The sequence below is a fragment of the Emys orbicularis genome, chromosome 2, assembly GCF_028017835.1.
Source record: "Emys orbicularis isolate rEmyOrb1 chromosome 2, rEmyOrb1.hap1, whole genome shotgun sequence".
NCBI classification, from domain to species: Eukaryota; Metazoa; Chordata; order Testudines; family Emydidae; genus Emys; species Emys orbicularis.
In genome coordinates, this window is record NC_088684.1 from 266,396,669 (window position 1) to 266,416,663 (window position 19,995).

The following is a 19,995-nucleotide window of genomic DNA, read 5'->3' on the forward strand; positions in this document are numbered from 1 at the left end:
AGCATTCCGGTGGAGTGCTGACACCTAATTGCACTTGGGTGGCCAGAAATTTTTCTGGACACCATGGTTCATTTGTCTGAGATAGATTTGGACATATTTCTGACCAATAGTCTAGTGAAAGCCTTGTTCAGCATACTGGGGATGAATGGCCAAGACACTTAACTGATGTTCTCTATAGCAGGAGAACTCTGTGGTAATAGGGCATGTTGTGGTCATAGCTTATCCTAAGCCTAGACATGGAGCAAGTGGGACATGAGATATGAGTGGTAAGACAGTTCCTTGTTGGAGTCCAGTTCTTCACACAAAGAACTAGACGTTCAGGAAATTTCTTTGCAAGCTATATTCTGTTGGTAAAGTTGCAGCCACATAAGGAGTCTTCATTGCACCAAAATAAGATTTAGTTTCGGGACTATAGCACAATTTTAAACAACAACAAAAAGATCAAGGTCATATTACAGCTCATCTGTATATTTTGATTAGTGGGTTGACAATATTTCTCATACTATCTGATGCACAAATAGCTTTTCACCTGTAGTTTTCCAAAACTCAAACAACTAAAAAAGGATGAGAAATTATGAGCAAATGCAGCAACATAATATTCTAGATCATAAACATTTTCAGTTTGAAAGCTAGAAAAGTTAAATTTTAAACTTTTGTAAGATTATTGCACTAATATTTACTCTAGATTCCTGATTTAGAAATTAAAGAAATAACTTACCGACCAAAACTACAAGCCTGTATTTCTCATTAGGCTGTCGTCGATATGGTGCAACTTCTTCATATGTTGGGACATCTGCTGTATCATACTGATCACTCTTCTTGCATTCATACATGGATTTATTTGTCTTTCTATCTTTTCTGCTAAGACGAAAGCTTCTCCTAAAACCAGCTGCAACAACAATTTTTTTTTAAACTATGCAATTTAATATCTGAAAAGTCCAGAAAAGATTCACTTCCAGGCAGGGAAAGGTGGGGAGGGGACAATGACTTATTAAGAAACCCCAAACTGGCTATTTCCATGAGCAATCACATTAGCTGCACACAGAAAGTAGGCATGAAATTTCAAATGCAATTTTTGAGAAACCAGGTCCTTATGGTCCAGAAGAGATTCCCAGACGAAAAGGTAAATTACCTCCAAATTGTTAAAGTCTTAAACTACAATACAGCAGCCATTTCAACTTAAAATACGATATTCCCAATAAATGAAATGATTAATTTTTCTATTTTTGATTTAGGGGGAATAGGGTGACCAGATGTCCCGATTTTATAGGGACAGTCCCGATTTTTGGGTCTTTTTCTTATATAGGCTCCTATTACCCCCCACCCCATCCCGATTTTTCACACTTGCTGTCTGGTCGCAAGTTTCCTAAGGGGGAAACGCAATTTTTTATAAGTCAATCGAAACAAGCTCTATGATGATACAATTAACTTCTTGAATGCTGCATAAATTAACAGATATAAGGAAAATATACATTCAGTCCTGAGTCATATACCATCTCTGACACATCCCAGTTGAATTGCCATGGGATGTACACACTTAAAATAATATATATTGTGGCAGCAGGGCACAGGGGCATAACAGTTAATAAAATCATTGCCTTCAACAGTGTTATGACCTTGGCTCAATGCTGCGCTATCATAACTGGAAGTTTAAAAATAGCGTATGCAAACGTAACCCATGCCTGCTTGGTGTGGAGGTTTGACCCCTCTCGAAGCATCAAGCCCAACTAGAGATTGATGAGTCTGCCACAGCCTTAGCTAACAGCCATGTGGCTTTTAGCTCATGCAGTAGAGGCTCACGCACTAAGCTTCAAAGGTCACAGGTTTGATCCGCCCGCTGATGACTGGGATCTGTCAGCATTACAAGTGGGCTCTCATCCAGGATATCAACAGGGAAGTCTCTGAAGCTCGGAATGCGCTTCCTCAGCTAGGGGAAGTCTGTAATCCACGCCTGCTTGGTGTCATGCTCTGTCCCCTCTAGTGACACTAGCCCAGCTACAGATTGGTGAGTCTGTTACAGCCTTAGCTAATAGCCAGCTTCAGAGGTTCCAGATTCAATCCTGCCTGCTGATGACTGGGGTCTGTCGGTGTTACACAATCTCTCCCAAATACATTGAAAATAGAGCTCTCAAACAATTACCAAAAAATCGTAATTAATCGTAGTTTTAATTGTACTGTTAAACAATAATAGAATACCATTTATTTAAATATTTTAGGATGTTTTCTACATTTTCAAATATATTAATTTCAATTACAACACAGAATACAAAGTGTACAGTGCTTATTTTATATTATTTTTATTACAAATATTTGCACTGTAAAAAAGATAAACGAAAGAAATAGTATTTTTGAATTCACCTCATACAAGTACTGTAGTGCAATCTCTTTATCATGACAGTACATTACAGGGTGGGGAATTACAGGTAAGACCCCTTAAATGTAAACAAACTTGTTTGTCTTAGCGATTGGCTGAACAAGAAGTAGGACTGAGTGGACTTGTAGGGTCTAAACTTTTACACTGTTTTGTTTTTGAGTGCAGTTATGTAACAAAAATAATTCTACATTTGTAAATTGCACTTTCATGCTAAAGAGATTGCACTACAGTACTTGTATGAGGTGAATTCAAAAATATGATTTATTTTATCTTTATTACAGTGCAAATATTTGTAATAAAAAATAATATAAAGTGAGCAATGTAAACTTTGTATTCTGTGTTGTAACTGAAATAAATATATTTGAAAATGTAGAAAAACATCCAAAAATATTTATAACAAGTGTAAATTGGTACTCTATTATTGTTTAATAGTGTGATTAAAACAGCGATTAACTGTGATTAATTTAAAAAAAAATTAGTTAATCGCTTGAGTTAACTGCAATTAATTGACAGCCCTAATTGAAAATAAAACCAAACACATCATTAAATAAATCTCACAACACGATCAAATATGGGTACTGCAGCTCCATTTCACACATACTGTATAGTAAAATTTGCTAAGTTAAGATGACATTTCCTATTATAACATACTTTCATTTATAATTCTATCATATTTTTGCAATCCTAACTGGCCTAAAATTGGCCTAAAATTTTATGTATAGTGTTGTGCCTATAGTTCTTAACTGCAGCTGATGGAAGTTTCATGTGGTTTTTAAAGATTTTTAAATTGGTACAACTCCATGAGCATCAATAGTAGAATAATATGACAGTATCATAGCTGCAGCCTGCCTCCACTAAACCTGAGTATGAAAGCTAATTATTTCACCTTTATCATTACTTTATACATTTCTCATTAAGATTAATTCTTTTAAATAGATTTGTACAGTCGTACCATATCGTCTATGGTTTTAGGAACAGTATGGCCACACTGCCATGCTGATTTCATTATTTGGCTGTACTAGAGAAATTACCAACACATACACAAAATATTGAGCAAAATGACTGAAAAAAAATCCCAACACCTATACTTTAAAAAAAAGATCTTAAGTACTCAAACTTATGGTTGATTCAAATCAAGTGCCAAGTTATAAAATTTCTTCACAACTAAACTATTAATTATGAACTTTAATATTTAACCTCACACCAAATACACAATACTAAAAGTACAACAGAAGGCTCTCTTTTTTAGTCTGTCTAAACTTCTGGTGATCACTTTAATTTCAGCTGTATATTTTAATAAGTTTTAAAAAGTACTTATTTACAGGCATATGAGAAGTAACCATATTACTATTTATCTCTAATATTAATAGTTGCCAATGTAAGGGTGACTCCTGCAAATATTATCACACTTGGGCCATGACCCTGCAGAGACGAGGTATGTGCTCACTATTTTTCGCAAGTAAGCCCATTTGACAAAAATCTTTTCAGTATCGGGACCATGGGGCTTAATCCCCAAGCTGCCCTGTTGATTTAAAGTGCTATACCCAGTAGTGTTTGTGCTGTTCTCTCCCCCCTCCCCCCCCCCCACACCTGACAGAGAAACAGAGAGGTAAGTATCGAGCCTCTCTGAAAATACAAATGGTGTCACCCAGCTCATTAAAAAAAATTGAGATCACATTATTACAGTGAAAGTTAATGAGAAGAGAATATAAAAACCAAACACTAGCAGAAATAGATGTAATTTTTTTGCCCATGGTAGAAGACGACAGGGGAGGATCAAATACACAATAAAAACACCAGAGTTTAAATTTGGTAAGAGTAAGAAGCAAGCAGGCTACGTTACTAGTTCTTTTCTAACTATTTTTTCTATTCCATTATGCATTCATATAACAATATAGTAAATGCAAAGAATTCTTTTGAAAAGTTATTTTAGTTTTAAAAGTTTTCTATTGTAAAAGCACTGCTATTGCATTGGTAATGTAATACAACTTGGTACACAGTAATGTCTCTGGTGATTGGTTCAGTTCTAAAGTGAAGTCAATCATGGCACACCGATATTTTGTTGATTTAATGTCACAGACCTAGTAACTGCATTCAATGACTTTAATGCAGACTCTAAAAATAATGTTAAAGACACAGAAAAGGAACAAAGTTAACTATTTTCCTGAGTTGTAATCTAAAAACCCCCAAACCTAAGCATACCAAAGCTACTTTCAAAATACCTAAAAATTCTCCAGTACTATCTTTTCACACAAACAGAAATGAATTCTTCCCACTATACTAAAAGTTTGCTAGTGTATAAATTTTTCCACAAAACACAGTGCCTAGATCTATAGAGGATGGATGGTTTTGTGCTTAAAGGTGACCCGCAAAACATTTGAAACATTTAAGATTATGGTGGTTGTTTTTTTAAACTTCCCTTTTTGTTCTAATAATGAAAACCTGAAAACATGCAAAATTAAAATAAAATCTCACCTCTCCCCATCCCCCCTTTGTTCTTTACCTTCAAAATATTGGGACTATCATACCTCTGGTTTTCCCTGGTTTTTCTGGAGGATCTGCTAGATATCTCACAGCATATCTATTATAAGTTCTCATGCCCCAACTGAAATGTTGGGGTGTTGAATCTTTAACAAAGATATCCTTTATCCAAAATATTCATTAGAAATTGAATATGTTATAAAAGTTTTGCACAATCCGATTAAAATCCTGCCCCCTTTATTTGTTCAGACGTCATACTCAACTATTGGGATATCATCAAATTTCCCACCATCTTAGTCCTCCAGGACAGAAAAAAAATCTGAATCTCTAATGTAAAAATCAAGCAGTTAAAAAAAAAATTAAAAATCCTTTAATAGCTTCTTTATGCCAGTTTCCCCCATTTTATGTCATCCTTTAAGACACTGCAGTGGGACACAGGGAATTTCGAACTTAGGCAGAGACTCCTAAAGGTTAAAGTCATACCTGCTCAGTAAGGCCTGGTGGTTGGCTACCCTAAGCTGGAAACTCGCAGAGGAATAAAGCTTTCTCCCAAAGGAGTTCAGCCATCTGGCGTCCTTATTTTTTGGGCTGGGCGCGGGCTGGCCCTGTCGCTCCCTGTGGTTTACCGATTCCATCACGAGTGAGTTGGATGCCGGGTGGGAATAAGGTATTTGTGGTCCTTGGCCGGCACAAAGTATTTCCTCTCCACCTTCTTGGAGATAGAGGCCAAGGAGGCAGGGGTTTGCCACAGGGTGTTGGAGAGGTTGGCAATACCCTGGTGCAGGGGCAGGGCCCGGTGCCGAGGGAGACAGGACCTTGAATAGGGAATCGGACGGACCCTCCATCTCCTCGGCCTGCAGCTGGAGGCTGGATGCCACCCGCTTTAGCAGGTCTTGGTGTGCCTTGAAGTCCTCCTGTGGGTCTGAGGGTGGAGGCGCCGTTATGGTGTTGTCTGGTGCCGGGGAGAAGGCCCTCATGGAGCCGAGAGCCTCGGTTGGTGCCGGGGCGTCAAGCCCCAGATCAGAGTCCGGGCGCGGGTCCGCCGACTCGTGACCCACCGACTTGTCCCGTAGGCGGTCGGACGAGGCCGATGGAGCCTGAGACGCTCCGGCAACCGAACAAGCCCCCGTCTGGGCTGGCATCGGTGGCCACAGTGCCCACTGGCACCACTGTCCTTGCCATGGGGCTCCTTGCCATTGACCCGGCTGAGAGCTCGATGACACTATCTGTCCCGGCTGAGCAACGCGAACCGAGGATGGGTGGCCGGGTGCCGAGGCCAACGACGAACGCTCGGTGCCCCGGGAGCGGTAGGAATGGTGCCTATGACGTCGTCTCCCTCGGGACCTGGACCTCGACGTCAGGAACGGTACCCGCCCGAAGAACTACTTCAGTACCCATGATGGCGATGCGAGGTCTGGCGCCCCGGTGCCGAGGCGCCCTGGAGGGAGTCTCGAGCGCGACATCTAGCTGATCGGGAGCTGGAACGGGAACGATGACGTCTATCCCGTCGAGAGTGGCTACGGTACCCACGCCCTGCAGGCAAGCACTCCCGGTGCCTCTCTCGGTGCCTACGCTCGCTGGCAGGCGGTGTCGAGGGTCCCCGTGACTCCCATCCTGACGGCGACCCGGATGGTCTGGATGGCGTCGAGGGTGGGTGGGAGCTGCAAGACGAGCGACCACTGCATGCCGAGTTGTGCGGGGAGCGATCCTCGGAGTGGGAACTGTGGCTGGCTGGAGAGGTCTGGTGGGCACCCAATGGAGGCTTGCCACGAGACCTGGGGCCCGTGCTCGGCTGTGTGCTCAGGACTGGCAGGCTCATAATGTCCTTCGCAGCCTGCATCACCTCCGGCATCGACAGCATCTGTACCGGTGGGGATGCATGGGCCGACGGTGCCGGGCTGCTCCGCTCCACACGAGTCGGAGGCCTTGAGCCCGGGGAGGACCGAGGGCTGCCCAACACGGGACCAGCCTCCCCCTTTTCCTTGTCACGGCGTCACTGCGAGGCCAGGCCCTTCCCTTGCTTTTTGGAGGGAGAGTGGCGCAGACTGGTCGAAGGGGCCTCGCTGCACACCGACGACGCAGCGGCCAGCGCCGAGTCCGAACGGCGTGCCGGCGTTTGGGCCAGCGCCGACTCAATCAGGAGAGCTCAAAGTCTAATGTCTCTCTCCTTCTTGGTCCTTCGCTTGAACGACCTGCAGATCTTGCGACGGTCGCTAATGTGAGTCTCACCCAGGCAGCGGAGACACTCAGCGTGCGGGTCACTCCTAGGCATAGAACGGCGACAGGAGTCGCACGCTGGAGCATGGGGCATGCCCCGAGCCCACTCTAACAACTGAAGAAACAATCCACGAATGGTACCACTAAGGTCGAGAAGAGAAGGCTGCAGCAGAGCTGGAGCACAAAGTTCCGACTAGCTTCACTGGTGGCAAGAAGGAACTGAGGGTGGGGGGAGCCCGTGGCTCCCCTTATAGCGCGATATACAGGTGCCACTCCAGGGGTCGCCACGGTGCTCCCTCAGTACGGATACTGCTAAGGGAAAAACTTCCAGCACCGGTGCACGTGGCGAGCACGCACACCTACTGTGGAATACACATGAGCAATCACTCGAAGAAGAATCATAGAAATATAGAACTGGAAAAAACCTCGACAGGTCATCTAGTTAGTCACCTGCACTGAGGCAGGACTAACTATTATCTAGAGACCATCTTTGACAAGTGTTTATCTATTCTGTTCTTAAAAACCTCCAATGACAGAGATGCCACAATCTTCCTAGGTAATTTGTTCCAATGTTTAACTATCCTGACAGTTTGGAAGCTTTTCCTAATGTCTAACCTAAATCTCCCTTGCTGCAGTTTAAGATCATTACTTCTTGTTCTGTCCTCAGTGGATAAGGAGAACAATTTATGACCCTCATTATTATAACATTTTACATACTTGAACATTGAAGGGGACCATGATAACAGTCACCCTTTCTCCAGAATAAATAAACCTATTTTTTCAATATTTCCTTATAGGTTTATGTTTTCTTGATATTTAATCATTTTTGTTGCTCTTCTCTGGATTTTCCTTTATTTGTCCACATCTTTCCCGAAGTATGGTGCCCAGAACTGGACACAATACTTCTGTTGAAACCTTATCAGTGCTGAATAGAGTGGAAAAAATACTACTTGTGCCTTGCTTAAAACACTCCTGCTAATAAACCCCAGAATGATGTTTGCTTTTTTTGCAGCAGTATTATATTGTTGATTCATATTTAGTTTGTGATCCACTATAACCTCCAGATCTTTTTCTGCAGTGTTCCTTACTAGCAGTCATTTCTCATATTTAATATTTGTGTAATTGCCTTTTCCTTCCTAAGTGTAGTATTTTGCATTTGTCCTTATTGAATTTCATCCTATTTATTTCAGACCATTTCTCCAACTTGTCAAGATCATCTTGAATTCTAATCCTGTCCACCAAAGTGCTTGCAACCCCTCCCAGGTTGGTATCATCTGCAAACTTTATAAGTGTACTCTCTATGCCATTCTCCAAATTATTTCTGAAGATATTGAACAGACCCAGACCCAGGGTATATCCCTGCAGAATCCCACTAGATATACCCTTCCAGCTTGACTGTGAACCATTGATAACTAGTCTGAGTATGGTTTTCCAACGAGTTGTGTACCCACCTTATAGTAGGTTTGTCTAGGCTATATTTTCCTAGCTTGCTTATGAGAAGGTCATGTGAGACACTATCAAAAGCCTTACTGAAGTTGGGATATATCATATCTACTGCTTCCCCCCATCCACAAGGCTTGTTACCCTGTCAAAGAAGGATATAAGGTTGGTTTGACATAATTTGTTCTTGACAAATCCATGTTGACCATTATTTATCACCTTATTAATTTTTTTTGTGCAGGTGCAGAGAGATTATTTTCTTCATTTTAATTTATTTAGCAATTTCAATTCAATGACTAGTTAATTCAAAATTGAGAAACTGATTGGGAATTGAAAAATCTATGAATCTTGTAATCTATGAATAAACATGAGGTGTGATATGATCAGACTAAAATTTTGAAGGACATGGAGTCCATAAACAGTCAGTTCAATTCACTATCTACAGATCATACTTCCTTTCTTTAATAAACCTGTCAGTTTTAAATGCAAAACATATTTTGCGAAACTTACTTTTTTCATCTGTATCCAGCACTTTTAAGGTAGTTTCATTTAATTAATAAAAAAGCAATTTTAATTTTTGTGCCTTATTAATTGAATTCCAATTTTCATCCAAATGCAGGTTGACACAAATCAGGAGTACACAATTAATCATCTAGTAAACAAAAGCATAATTCACCATTTTTGTAACATGATAAAAATGTAAAAATTAATATTATGAATAAATGTATGTTAAGCTACGTGATTCCGTGTATTGATATAGTTAACCTGGTTAACAAAAAAGTACTAAATTTAGAGTAAAGGCTAGTTAGTTGCAAATCAGCAGTTTAATGGTTACCATCTAATGAGAATCAACCTTTCATTAGGAAAGTAACTAAAAAATACAAATACATAAGATTAAAATCAATTATTTAAATCAAGGTTTGCTACTTGCTGGTTTAAATCATGATTAAAATAGATTATTAAAATCACTCTGATTTAAATCAATCCACCCTGAAGGGAAGTGTGCAGGAGAGAAAAAGGAGGGATGCTCTCAATAAATCCATACAAATTATTTTTATCGTGTTGCTAGTGAATTTCTGGCAACATGGTATTTTCTCCCCCATGTCTCCGATTACACTCCCCACATATGCATATTGACTTTTTAATAACCTTCAGAAGCAGTTTTATGGGGTATCATTAGTAAATTACTACTAGTCAACTATGATTGCATTTAGTAGGCAATATGTTCATCTAGATACCTTAGGATAGGTGACTGAGAATAAAAGAATACAGTAAAAATGTCTTCTTCAAAAGGGGAAGCTGGAAAACTTACAAATTGATTGAGATTTAAGAGCCTTAAAGTAATTTTTTTTAAAAACACCTCAATGTTTTTATTTTTAGAACCATTTAACTATTTATGAAAAAATATAGAGGGCAGAAAATATGTATGCAGTACAAAAAGATGTCTTTCTGACTCTGAAAAAGATGACAACTGCAAGTCTTTTCAAATCTCTCTTTTCAAGAACACTTTGAGGCCAGTTCTCTGTTTTGCTTTGCCGAGGAAGATTTGCCAGCCAAAAGTCAAGAGCTGAAATATCATGTAGGAAAAAAGTCTTCATCACCAAAAGCATTAGCTATTCTTGAAATTTTGTCTAATAAGAGAACAATGTTGTATATTACATACTTAAGAAGACAGTAGCTATATCACAATAAAACATCAAAATGAGTGTAACTATGTATTACTGTCTATGTTTACAAATATTTACACTTCTCTCTGACAATCAGGAGTAAGAGACACATTGGGCTGCTGAGAGCACACTAATAGGTTACCTCTTATTATAACAGCATTACATCTGCAAATCGTAAGTAGTATTATGAAAGAGCAACAAAAGATCCCACATTTAAAATATTTTCAAATACAAAAGTTTTAACAAATGACTATTGAAATTTTATGCATTAGAACTTACAAATGATCATAAAACAATGCAAAGAATCACAGAAAATTAAAGAAACATTATTGATATACACTGTAAAAATAATATTTCTTTAAACTTCTTAACACATTTAAATATAAATTTCTATCAAAAGGAAAGAAAGAAAAAGATATATATATAGCCTACAGACATCAGCAGAAGTTTAACTTATCTGCCAACTATGCAGACTGTAGAATAAAGTGAAAAAAATCCAATCATCAAAGGAACATAAAATTCTCAACATTAGGTATAACAACTTTGTACATACTCACTGATTTCAAGTACTGGACAAGAAGTCTACTGAACAAGCTAATCTATAAACCACTTCTGGAATGTAACAGGTTTCATGAAATGAAGAACAGCTGCCATGAGAAAAATATGAAGAACAAATGTATATAGTTCACAAATGCCTCTAAACCTCATAACAGTTCTCAAACCAGAGACGAAATCAGAAACTAAGACTAATAAAAGTGATTAAGATCCTACACCAATACAAAAGAACAAGCAGCTTGCACTTTTGAGATGAAGATAACAAAAGTACTTCTTCAAAAATCGAATACTACATATAAGTAGTAATATCTCTTTGGAACCCCAACTTCAAAGCAACAGCCACAGATTTCTCAACAGGGACACACAAAAACCCCATACTGAAATTCATACCCAAACCAGACAATGTGTAAACAAATGCTGTCTTCTATTTAAAGCCCTTTAAAAAGAATGCTGCTAATATAGCACACACACAAAATTTACTTCCCTTTAAATTTAATATAATTCTAGAAAATAAAGGAAGGAAGACTGGTGACTGAGGTCCATTTAAATCAGGGGTTCTCAAACTGGGGGTCGGGACCCCTCAGGGGGTCACGAGGTTATTACATGGGGGGTTACGAGCTGTCAATCTCCACCCCAACCCCGCTTTGCCTCCAGCATTTATAATGGTGTTAAATATATTAAAAAGTGTTTTTAATTTATAAGGGGGTCGCACTCAGAGGCTTGCTATGTGAAAGGGGTCAGCACTAAAAAACTTTGAAAAACCCTGATTTAAATGGTCAGTGCATGCAATTCCAAATGCACAATGTGCAAGTGCAAAGTGCATCCCTTAATATCAGAGAAATTCCAATACTAATAAACATTATAATTTTTCCAAGCCTAAATGTTGCAAGTTCACCTACAACAAACTAAGGCCACACGATTCTATAAAGCTCTCACACATGCTTACGTCTATCACAGTTCAGCAAAGCATTTAAGTATGTGCTTCACTATAAGCATGCACTTAAGCACTTGCTGAATTTAGGTCTAATATTCATTCTATTCAGCTTATATATGCAGCTTGTACATACAGTTTATTTGTATACAAGATATATAGAGAAATTTTTTTTGGCCTAATGAAGGTTATGCACATTTGGTAAAACATAACTTTTGCACTATTACTTGAAATTTCTTTCCAAGATATTTGGAACACTCCCATATGCAGTAGTTCTGTTGTTTCCCATTAATCTGCACAAACACATAGCACATTTCTAACTTTGTTTGTTTCTGGACCGATTCCCAGTTTTCACATTTAGACAGGGCTAATAAAAACTCAGATCTGTCTGGATTTTTCAATCAAAATTGAGAACAGTAAACAGATGATATTAATCTATATTTATTGACTGTTCATAAAGATTATTTTAATGTAGATAGAATTAAGTGTGTTTTGCAAAGACAAAAAACCTTTACAATTCTCCTTACTTATTCTTAGGAAATAATTAACTTCAGAAATATACAATAGTATAGTCTGACTTCAGGATTCTTCAGCAAATTAACATCAAGGTTAACCCTGGTCATTTTGGGAAGGAAAGTTAAAATTAGCAGTAACCTGAGGCCACAGAAAATGTATAATATTCACAGTGTCTTTTTGAGTTTAAAAGCCTTTGTAGAATCCTTAAGTAAGCAGACAACAATCCACTGGAGTCCAATTAGCAATTTGTATTATATGCCAGGTTTGTTTTTTCTCATTCCTTTAATAGACGTTTCAAAATCCTTCATACACTAATTAGAATAAAGTGGGAGGACTTTAGAAATGAAACCTGGCATGCACCAAAATTGTACAGACATTTTGTTTTCCACATGTAAATCTACATGCATATATTTCCTAGCTACATTAACTGCTGAAAGTTCCTGGGTGAAAAGTCATCTCTTCGCCTACAAAATTATTCACTTCTAAAGAATATTCCCTTTCAATGCAAGCTAGATAGTTTACATAATTTACCAATTAAGAATCTAAGATGTCTGCAAGTGTAGAGTTCTAAAAAGATAAAAGACGCCACACAAACTTGTCTAGTATAAAAGCAGAGTTGGGAAGACCTTAATATGTGCAAAAAGACATCATATATCCTACCTATATAACCACTTTCTGGAATCTTATTAACAATTATTTGGAATAGTGCGCTAATGATTAAGGCTAAGATTTTGTCATGGATATTTTTAGTAAAAGTCAGGGACAGGTTACGGGCAATAAAGAAAAAACTCACGGAAGCCCGTGACCTGTCCCTGACTTTTACTAAAAATATCCATGATAAAATGGGAAGGGGTTGGGCAGCTGTGGGGTGGCTGGGAGCTCCCAGGGGAGCTCCAGGGTCCCCCTCTAACAATGGCTCGGAACTGCAGGCATTCCCCCTGTCCCCTCCCCCACGGCGGCTGGGAGCTGCGGGAATCTCCCTGTCTCTGTGGCAGCAACCAGGGAGTTGCGGGGATCCCCCTGCCACTCATGGCAACTCTGAGCTTGGGGGCCCCGTTGTCTCAGGCGGGGGTATCTCCCAGCTCCCAGCTGCTGGGGCTGAAGTCACAGAGGTCTTTGGAAGTCACAGATTCCATGACTTCTGTGACCTCTGTGACAAAAAGCCTTACTAATGATCACGAACAGCAATAAAACAGTAATAGTCAATGAAACAGTATTTTTCTAATCTTTTTATACGTACAATTTAGTTTATGAGAGCAATTATTTGCTTTTACCAATAACAACTCATTGACCATTGGATTTTCTTCACTCACAAAAGACTGCATTATGGCTCCAGAAGTAAATTCATAAATGACAGAAAATTTAAAGTTAAACTGGAAGTGAAGCCTTAAAATCACCCAAATGTGCCTAGACATTGCAGCTCACTTGATATTATGGTTGTAGAACATGCATACTGAATGCTGGGTCTACACAGTCATCAAAATATTGTATTTAAAAACACTGATGTTTTTATCCTCACAAAATAGGCATTAAACTGCACATCAGTGAATTTTAATATATATTTTTCCTTTAGAGGCTTAAAAGTTTCAGATTTGTAGGTATTTTGGCAGTTAAGTATAAAAATCTCCTTAAAACTATTTTAAAAACCCTGAACCTTTCCCATTTTCCTCCTCCCCGATCAAATTATGGGGCAAAAAAGTTTGCTCTGAGACAGACTGTACATAATGTTACATCTCACTGAATTATAAACTCTGATTTCCAATAGTTTGTAAGGGAAACACTAACAGATCATTAAGTCTAATGGAAATAAATGAGACTGCTACAGTGTGTGGAAAAGGTGACAACAAATGAATAGTAAAAAGAGCAAAAATTACTTATGTACCATAGTAGGATTTTCATTCAGTATAGTAATGGAAATCTATTAAATGCACAGCATTTGTGTAATGTCACTTTGATGTTTCAAAATATGTATTGATTTATGCAAAGATTCATTGTGTGCCACACTAACAAATGAGTACTTGAGGTTTATTCAATTGTTATGTTTATATGTCTATCAAGTCTAACAATTTTGTTTCACTGTTGTGCTTTGTATTCATGTAACGAAGCATGCTTATTTCAATATAAGCTACTGGTTGTTTTTTTTAACTGTTAAGAGTGCGCTTACAAGATATGTAGGGAAGCAATGATTTTAAGAGCATGTTTTAAGATACTATTCTGTACTCTTACTATACTGATGCATTTTTCTAGTTAGAGTGACTTGAATACAGATGAAAACTTCACTGTACACAAGTTCATGAGAGTGTTAAGGCCTTTCCTCAGAAAAAAAAAATAAACATAGTATAAATATATATCATTGTAAATAGTATCTATTCTATGGCTGTCCAAAGCGCAATCCTTTTACATGTCCCTCTGGATCCACTGCATCTTTTATAATGAAGGTGTGGGACTATGCACCCCAAATGCATTATAGTTTGCCTCTGAATTTGAAAGTGACATCTCAACATTTCCATGTCTTGTAAAAGGAAACAGTTGCACAAAATCCAACCCAGAATCTGAGCTGCAGATCCTGCTCACCAAGAGCCTTATGTCCAGCAAGTTTCAGCAACAAGTGATAGGGCAGGAGAGATAGAGTGGAGGAAGCTGGGAATCTAGAGAAAGAAAGATATATGTGTCTGAGTGGGAATAGGAATGGAGAGGGGAAAAAAGATGAGGGAAAGAATGGGGAGGTAAGGAGAAGGGGGGGGAAGGAATTGAATAAATGTGAAAGCAAAAATGATATGGAAAGAACAGAAATTTTAAAAAAGTAGAAAAATAAGAGTATAGGGAGACAGCTTTAAAGTTCACTTAAAGTCACAAGGTACATACACGTGATACCTTCTAACTCAGTAAATTAGCTCTCTATTTGACTAGGCATATCTGCTAACTTTGCTGACAAAAACAAAGTTTCATTGCAAGGACAATACCACCATGGTATGCAGAAAAGGATCTGGTGGTTATAGTAGATTACAAATTGAATATGAGCTAACAATGTAAGGCTGTTGCAACAAAGGCAAATATTCTGGAGTGTATTAACAGGTTACTAAAGGAGGTTGTGGAACCCCTTCATTGGAGGTTTTTAAGAAGAGGTTAGACAAATACCTGTCCTAAATATGTTTGTTGGTGTCTCAGCCGGAAGTGTGGGGGTGGACCAGGTGACATCTCAAGGTCCTACATTTCTATGATTTTGTGGTTGAGGTAGATTCTATAAAACTTCACCCTTCATGAAACAAAGCAATTGCTTGCTAAGATGTAAATACAGAAACGCCACTGCCTGGTTTTCAGAACCCATGCTAAGTTTTCAGCACAGACAATTAGAGGAGTCATCATTTGATTTTAAAAAGAAGCAAATTTAATATGCAAGTCATCAAGAGATGGTACATTTAGAATTATTCCCCAAATTCTTTTTCCAATTGCTACTCAGTCTTCTATATAACTGTACTTCAAGGGTTAATACACTTTATCTGATTTATTCATAGATGTAAAATGTTTCATTTTTCACCACACTAACTGGGGAGAAGAATACCAATTAACAAACATTTCTGAAAATACATGAGGAAATTAGTTATACAGTCCTCAGACTGTTGGCAAGAGGTCATGGGTACTTTGCATTGTATAGTTTGTGAGTTCCTCTTCCATTATATGCACAGGGCTTTAAAATCACTGTCTCAGCACATGCTGTAGATGCCTGCAGCACTCATTGGCATGTGCTTGTGAAATCTATTTGTGAGGTCACTGAATTCACTGGGCTGGATTCTCCACCTTGCCCAAGCTTTGCCCTACAATGGAGAGCTGGTCATAGGGAGCCAGTTGTGGTTGCTGAAGAGCAGCTCTAGCTTATACCAATGGCATAAACTCTGTCAGTGTTCTTAAACCAGGGTAGGTTTGGATGTAGCAGAGCTCTCAGCCATGTACTTCCCCATTTTTTCTCCTTACTGTGAGGGATCAGTGGAGATGGGGGAAGGGTGGACTGGTGCAAAATCCACATCAGCCAGTTTTCTCCAAGCACCGAGCTCCTGAGCACTGGGGGAAATTATCTGTTGGCTATTTCTGGCCACTTTAAGCTCAATTTGCACCAGAGGGGTGGCAGAAAGTGGCCATAGGCCACTGTAATGACAAAATCATGTAAAACTGTTTAAAGGAGCAAAACACTCCTCTCACGACATTCTTTTACATTTTCCTTTTGTTTATAATTTTGAATCCTGCAGCCATAACTGTTGTCTTTACCAATGGTGTTTTCTTCTCCACTACTATGTTGAGCACTGCTTTATTTTACAGTCAAACTTAAATCCTGGATGCTTATTTTATTTTTGAGTGTGTAGAAAAAGACATATGCATATTTCCTTTTTACCCTCTCCCAATCCCACCTATAATGACTTTGCAAACTGATATAAAGAAATGAAAGGTAAAATAAATTTGGATCAAACCTAAAAAATCTCAGTCTAAATTTTCACTAACCTACATCATGATACAATAGGTAGGGATTTTAAAATAAACATATTTCTCACTTACTTTAATATATTTAAGTTACTTTAGTTTTGCCCCAAACTTGAGACAGGTATTTAAGCTGAAAATCAAGACAGTATTTTAACAGCTCCTGAATGTCAAGAATAATAAAAACATGTCACAGTAAATAAGTAATTCCTTTGTGTCAAATCCAGTGAGCCGTTTTTTATTTCAAAATTCATGCTCTTATCATGCGCTGTCACTGTGAGGAAACTTTGATGCAAATTACCAGAAAAACAAAGTGACACAGCAGTTACAAGAAAAAGAACCTGAAAGAAAGGAAGAAATTGTCTTTCATAACCAATTGCTCACCTATATAGGTTCCACTGTTGTAACCAGCACATTCAGCATCTTCTGGACGAAGTGTAAAAGCATACAGAACAAAAGCCAAGAAATAAAGCAGAATAGTTAGAAGCCCAGCCACAAATGCAAAAGAAGAGTTACTTAAAATGACAACTGTACAAAGCATAGCATAAAAAAGCTTTAATATGCCATTGCTTAAAAACATAAAACAACTTTTATTGTTTTATATTTTAGCTGGAGGAATTCTGGAATTTTGCAACATGCACACTTCGATCTTTTTACCTTTTCATGCAGTGCCTTTTTCATGACTACAATCAAATATTTTAAAAAGATTTCTAACTTTACATTATTTATACTTTATCACATAAAGAAAATAGGAAAATATGATGCCACTTAAAAAGGCAAAAAAATACTTTATTTATGTAAATCAAGCTCTTTGGTAAACTATATATTATCAGATTTTAGCTTATAATTTTGGCTCAGTGGATTAGACAGAAAGGTTTTTGATCAAAAACATGCCCTTTCAATTTGATATAAAATAGCTATAATGTATATTTTTACATGCCAAAGGCCTTTTGATCAAAAATATGAGCTACAATTTCTAATGCCTTTATAAACAGAAGTCCTTTCAAGTAAACTAAAACTAGGAAAGATCAGCTGCTATTGCTTTAACATATGCTGTGACTATTACTGCAACCTAGGCTATATACTGAGGAAAAATAAAGGATATATTACATGAATAAACTTATTACTGTGTTTCAAAGCAATACATTCTTCAACACTAATTATACTCTGTTTGTAAACAGTTAATGAGCTACTGTATTTTGCCACAACACATGAATGGAAAAGTAAGATCTTTTAGGGTCCTATAATTAACCTTCCTCCACTCCATCCCACTTAACAAGTTCTGCCAAGATTATTTTATGGCACTGTTGCTCTTTTTTGTAAATATCTATACACCTCTACCCCGATATAACGCGACCCGATATAACACGAATTCGGATATAACGCGGTAAAGCAGTGCTCGGGGGGGGGGGGGGGAGGTGCGCGTGGCTGCGCACACCGGCGGATCAAAGCAAGTTCGATATAACACGGTTTCACCTATAACACGGTAAGATTTTTTGGCTCCCGGGGACAGCGTTACATTGGGGTAGAGGTGTATTTCCCAATATTCAAATAAACATAAAACCCTGACCACTATATGAAACAACTAAGACTAGTTTGAGTGATATCCAAAACTGTTTTCTCAATATGAGATGGTCTGATTCAATATATTTGATGTTGTAGAGGGAATGGGAAATTTTGTACATATAACATCAATTACAAACGTTGAACTACATTCAATTTTATTCTAAACACATGTTCTCTAAATAAAATTACTGGGCTATGGAGGGAAACTTTTGTACATATACCTTCAATTTCCTCTGAGAAGCACAAAGGAAAAAATAGGAAAGGAAATCATTAAATGGGCTGAAAACAGAGCTGAAGAATGAAAAGTTAAATCTAAGAAGAAAAAATGTACCTACCACACTCAACTGTTTCCTCATCTTAGAACAGCCAAAAAACAAAGTATTATTATTTAATACTTTATAAATAGGAAAAATACATCTATATTTAGCTGCTCTAAAAACTTCTCAGATAGCAACTGTTATGCTGCAGAGGCATGCTCCAATTTATCTACAGTGATTTAGTCTTTAAATGTTGAAGTTATGCTTAAACTGAAAGAATGAGGACAGTAAAAGGCACAGCAGGATTATCATATGCCCTCTAAAATCCTTGAGAATTTTCGGCTATTGATTTAGCAATGGTAACCTATAATCTTATCCAGTTGCAATGAGTCATCTATTTTGAATTAAGGGTAGCGCTATATAATGGCGCTAAGCCCCCTCACATGGTCATGTGACTGGTTTAATCAATCAACCCAGGATTTTATAATAAATCCTTGAAATAAATTAAGGATCCTTGGCTTTTCTGGGGCAGTAGGTGATGTTACCAAAGAAGAGCAGTGGAAACAAGTGACATCATACATATTGGGAAAGTGTGGTGCTGAGCCAAAAAGAGTTTTTAAGAAGGAATTTCCACTCCTGGGTCCCCTGAAGCTGTTTTAGTCTTTCTTCTTTGGCTACTGTTAAGAGGTCTAGTCTGTGATGAAAAGAAGCTACCAGGGATATCAACAGGTCCTGATGTATTCTTAAGTGTTGTAACAGCCACCTACAGCTGGTACACTTGGTTGCCACTTTGAACATCAGTTAATTTTGCAGGATAATTACCTACCCACACCAAAGTTAGGGGCTAGTTACTAGGAGAGGTGTGAATTACCACTAGCTACTAGCAGCTCTGGATGTGAGAAGCAGGTATTTATATGCATAAGGTGTCTGTCTCTAATTTTAGCAACACTGGTACAGCTTGTCATGTGAATAAAATCGTATTTAATTGAACTGTGTGATGCATGGGGGTGAGCAAGAGGAGACTGACTGAACACTGTGCAGGGAGGAAGCAACTAAGATAATACAGGGAGGCAGAGAAGACAGAATGGAGAGTAGAGAAGTGAAAGAAGGGAAGAATTTAAAGTGAGCATGGGGAAGGAGGTAGAAAACACTTGAAAAGAGGAAAAGTATAAATCATAGAGTATCAGGGTTGGAAGGGACCTCAGGAGGTCATTCTAGTCCAACTCCCTGGCTCAAAGCAGGACCAATCCCCAACTAAATCATCCCAGCCTGACCTTAAAAACCTCTAAGGAAGGGGATTCCACCACCTCCCTAGGTAACCCATTCCAGTGCTTCACCACCCTCCTAGTGAAATAGTATTTCCTAATATCCAACCTAAACCTCCCCAACTGCAACTTGAGACCATTACTCCTTGTTCTGTCATCTGCTACCACTGAGAACAGTCTAGATCCATCCTCATTGGAACTCCCTTTCAGGTAGTTGAAAGCAGCTATCAAATCTCCCCTCAATCTTCTCTTCTGC

General features: G+C 38.4%; 1 protein-coding gene across 1 annotated transcript in view; it reads right to left on the minus strand.

Annotated features, from left to right (window-relative positions):
• The window catches only part of MPP7 (MAGUK p55 scaffold protein 7), a 164,099-nt gene that overhangs the window by 31,548 nt on the left and 112,556 nt on the right, over window positions 1-19,995 (minus strand). The window contains exons 11-12 of the mRNA XM_065398472.1: window positions 17,036-17,074; window positions 719-889 (exon numbers count right to left, since the gene is read on the minus strand). Of these exons, the coding sequence (XP_065254544.1) occupies window positions 719-889; window positions 17,036-17,074 (210 nt within the window). The remainder of the gene's footprint in view (window positions 1-718; window positions 890-17,035; window positions 17,075-19,995) is intronic.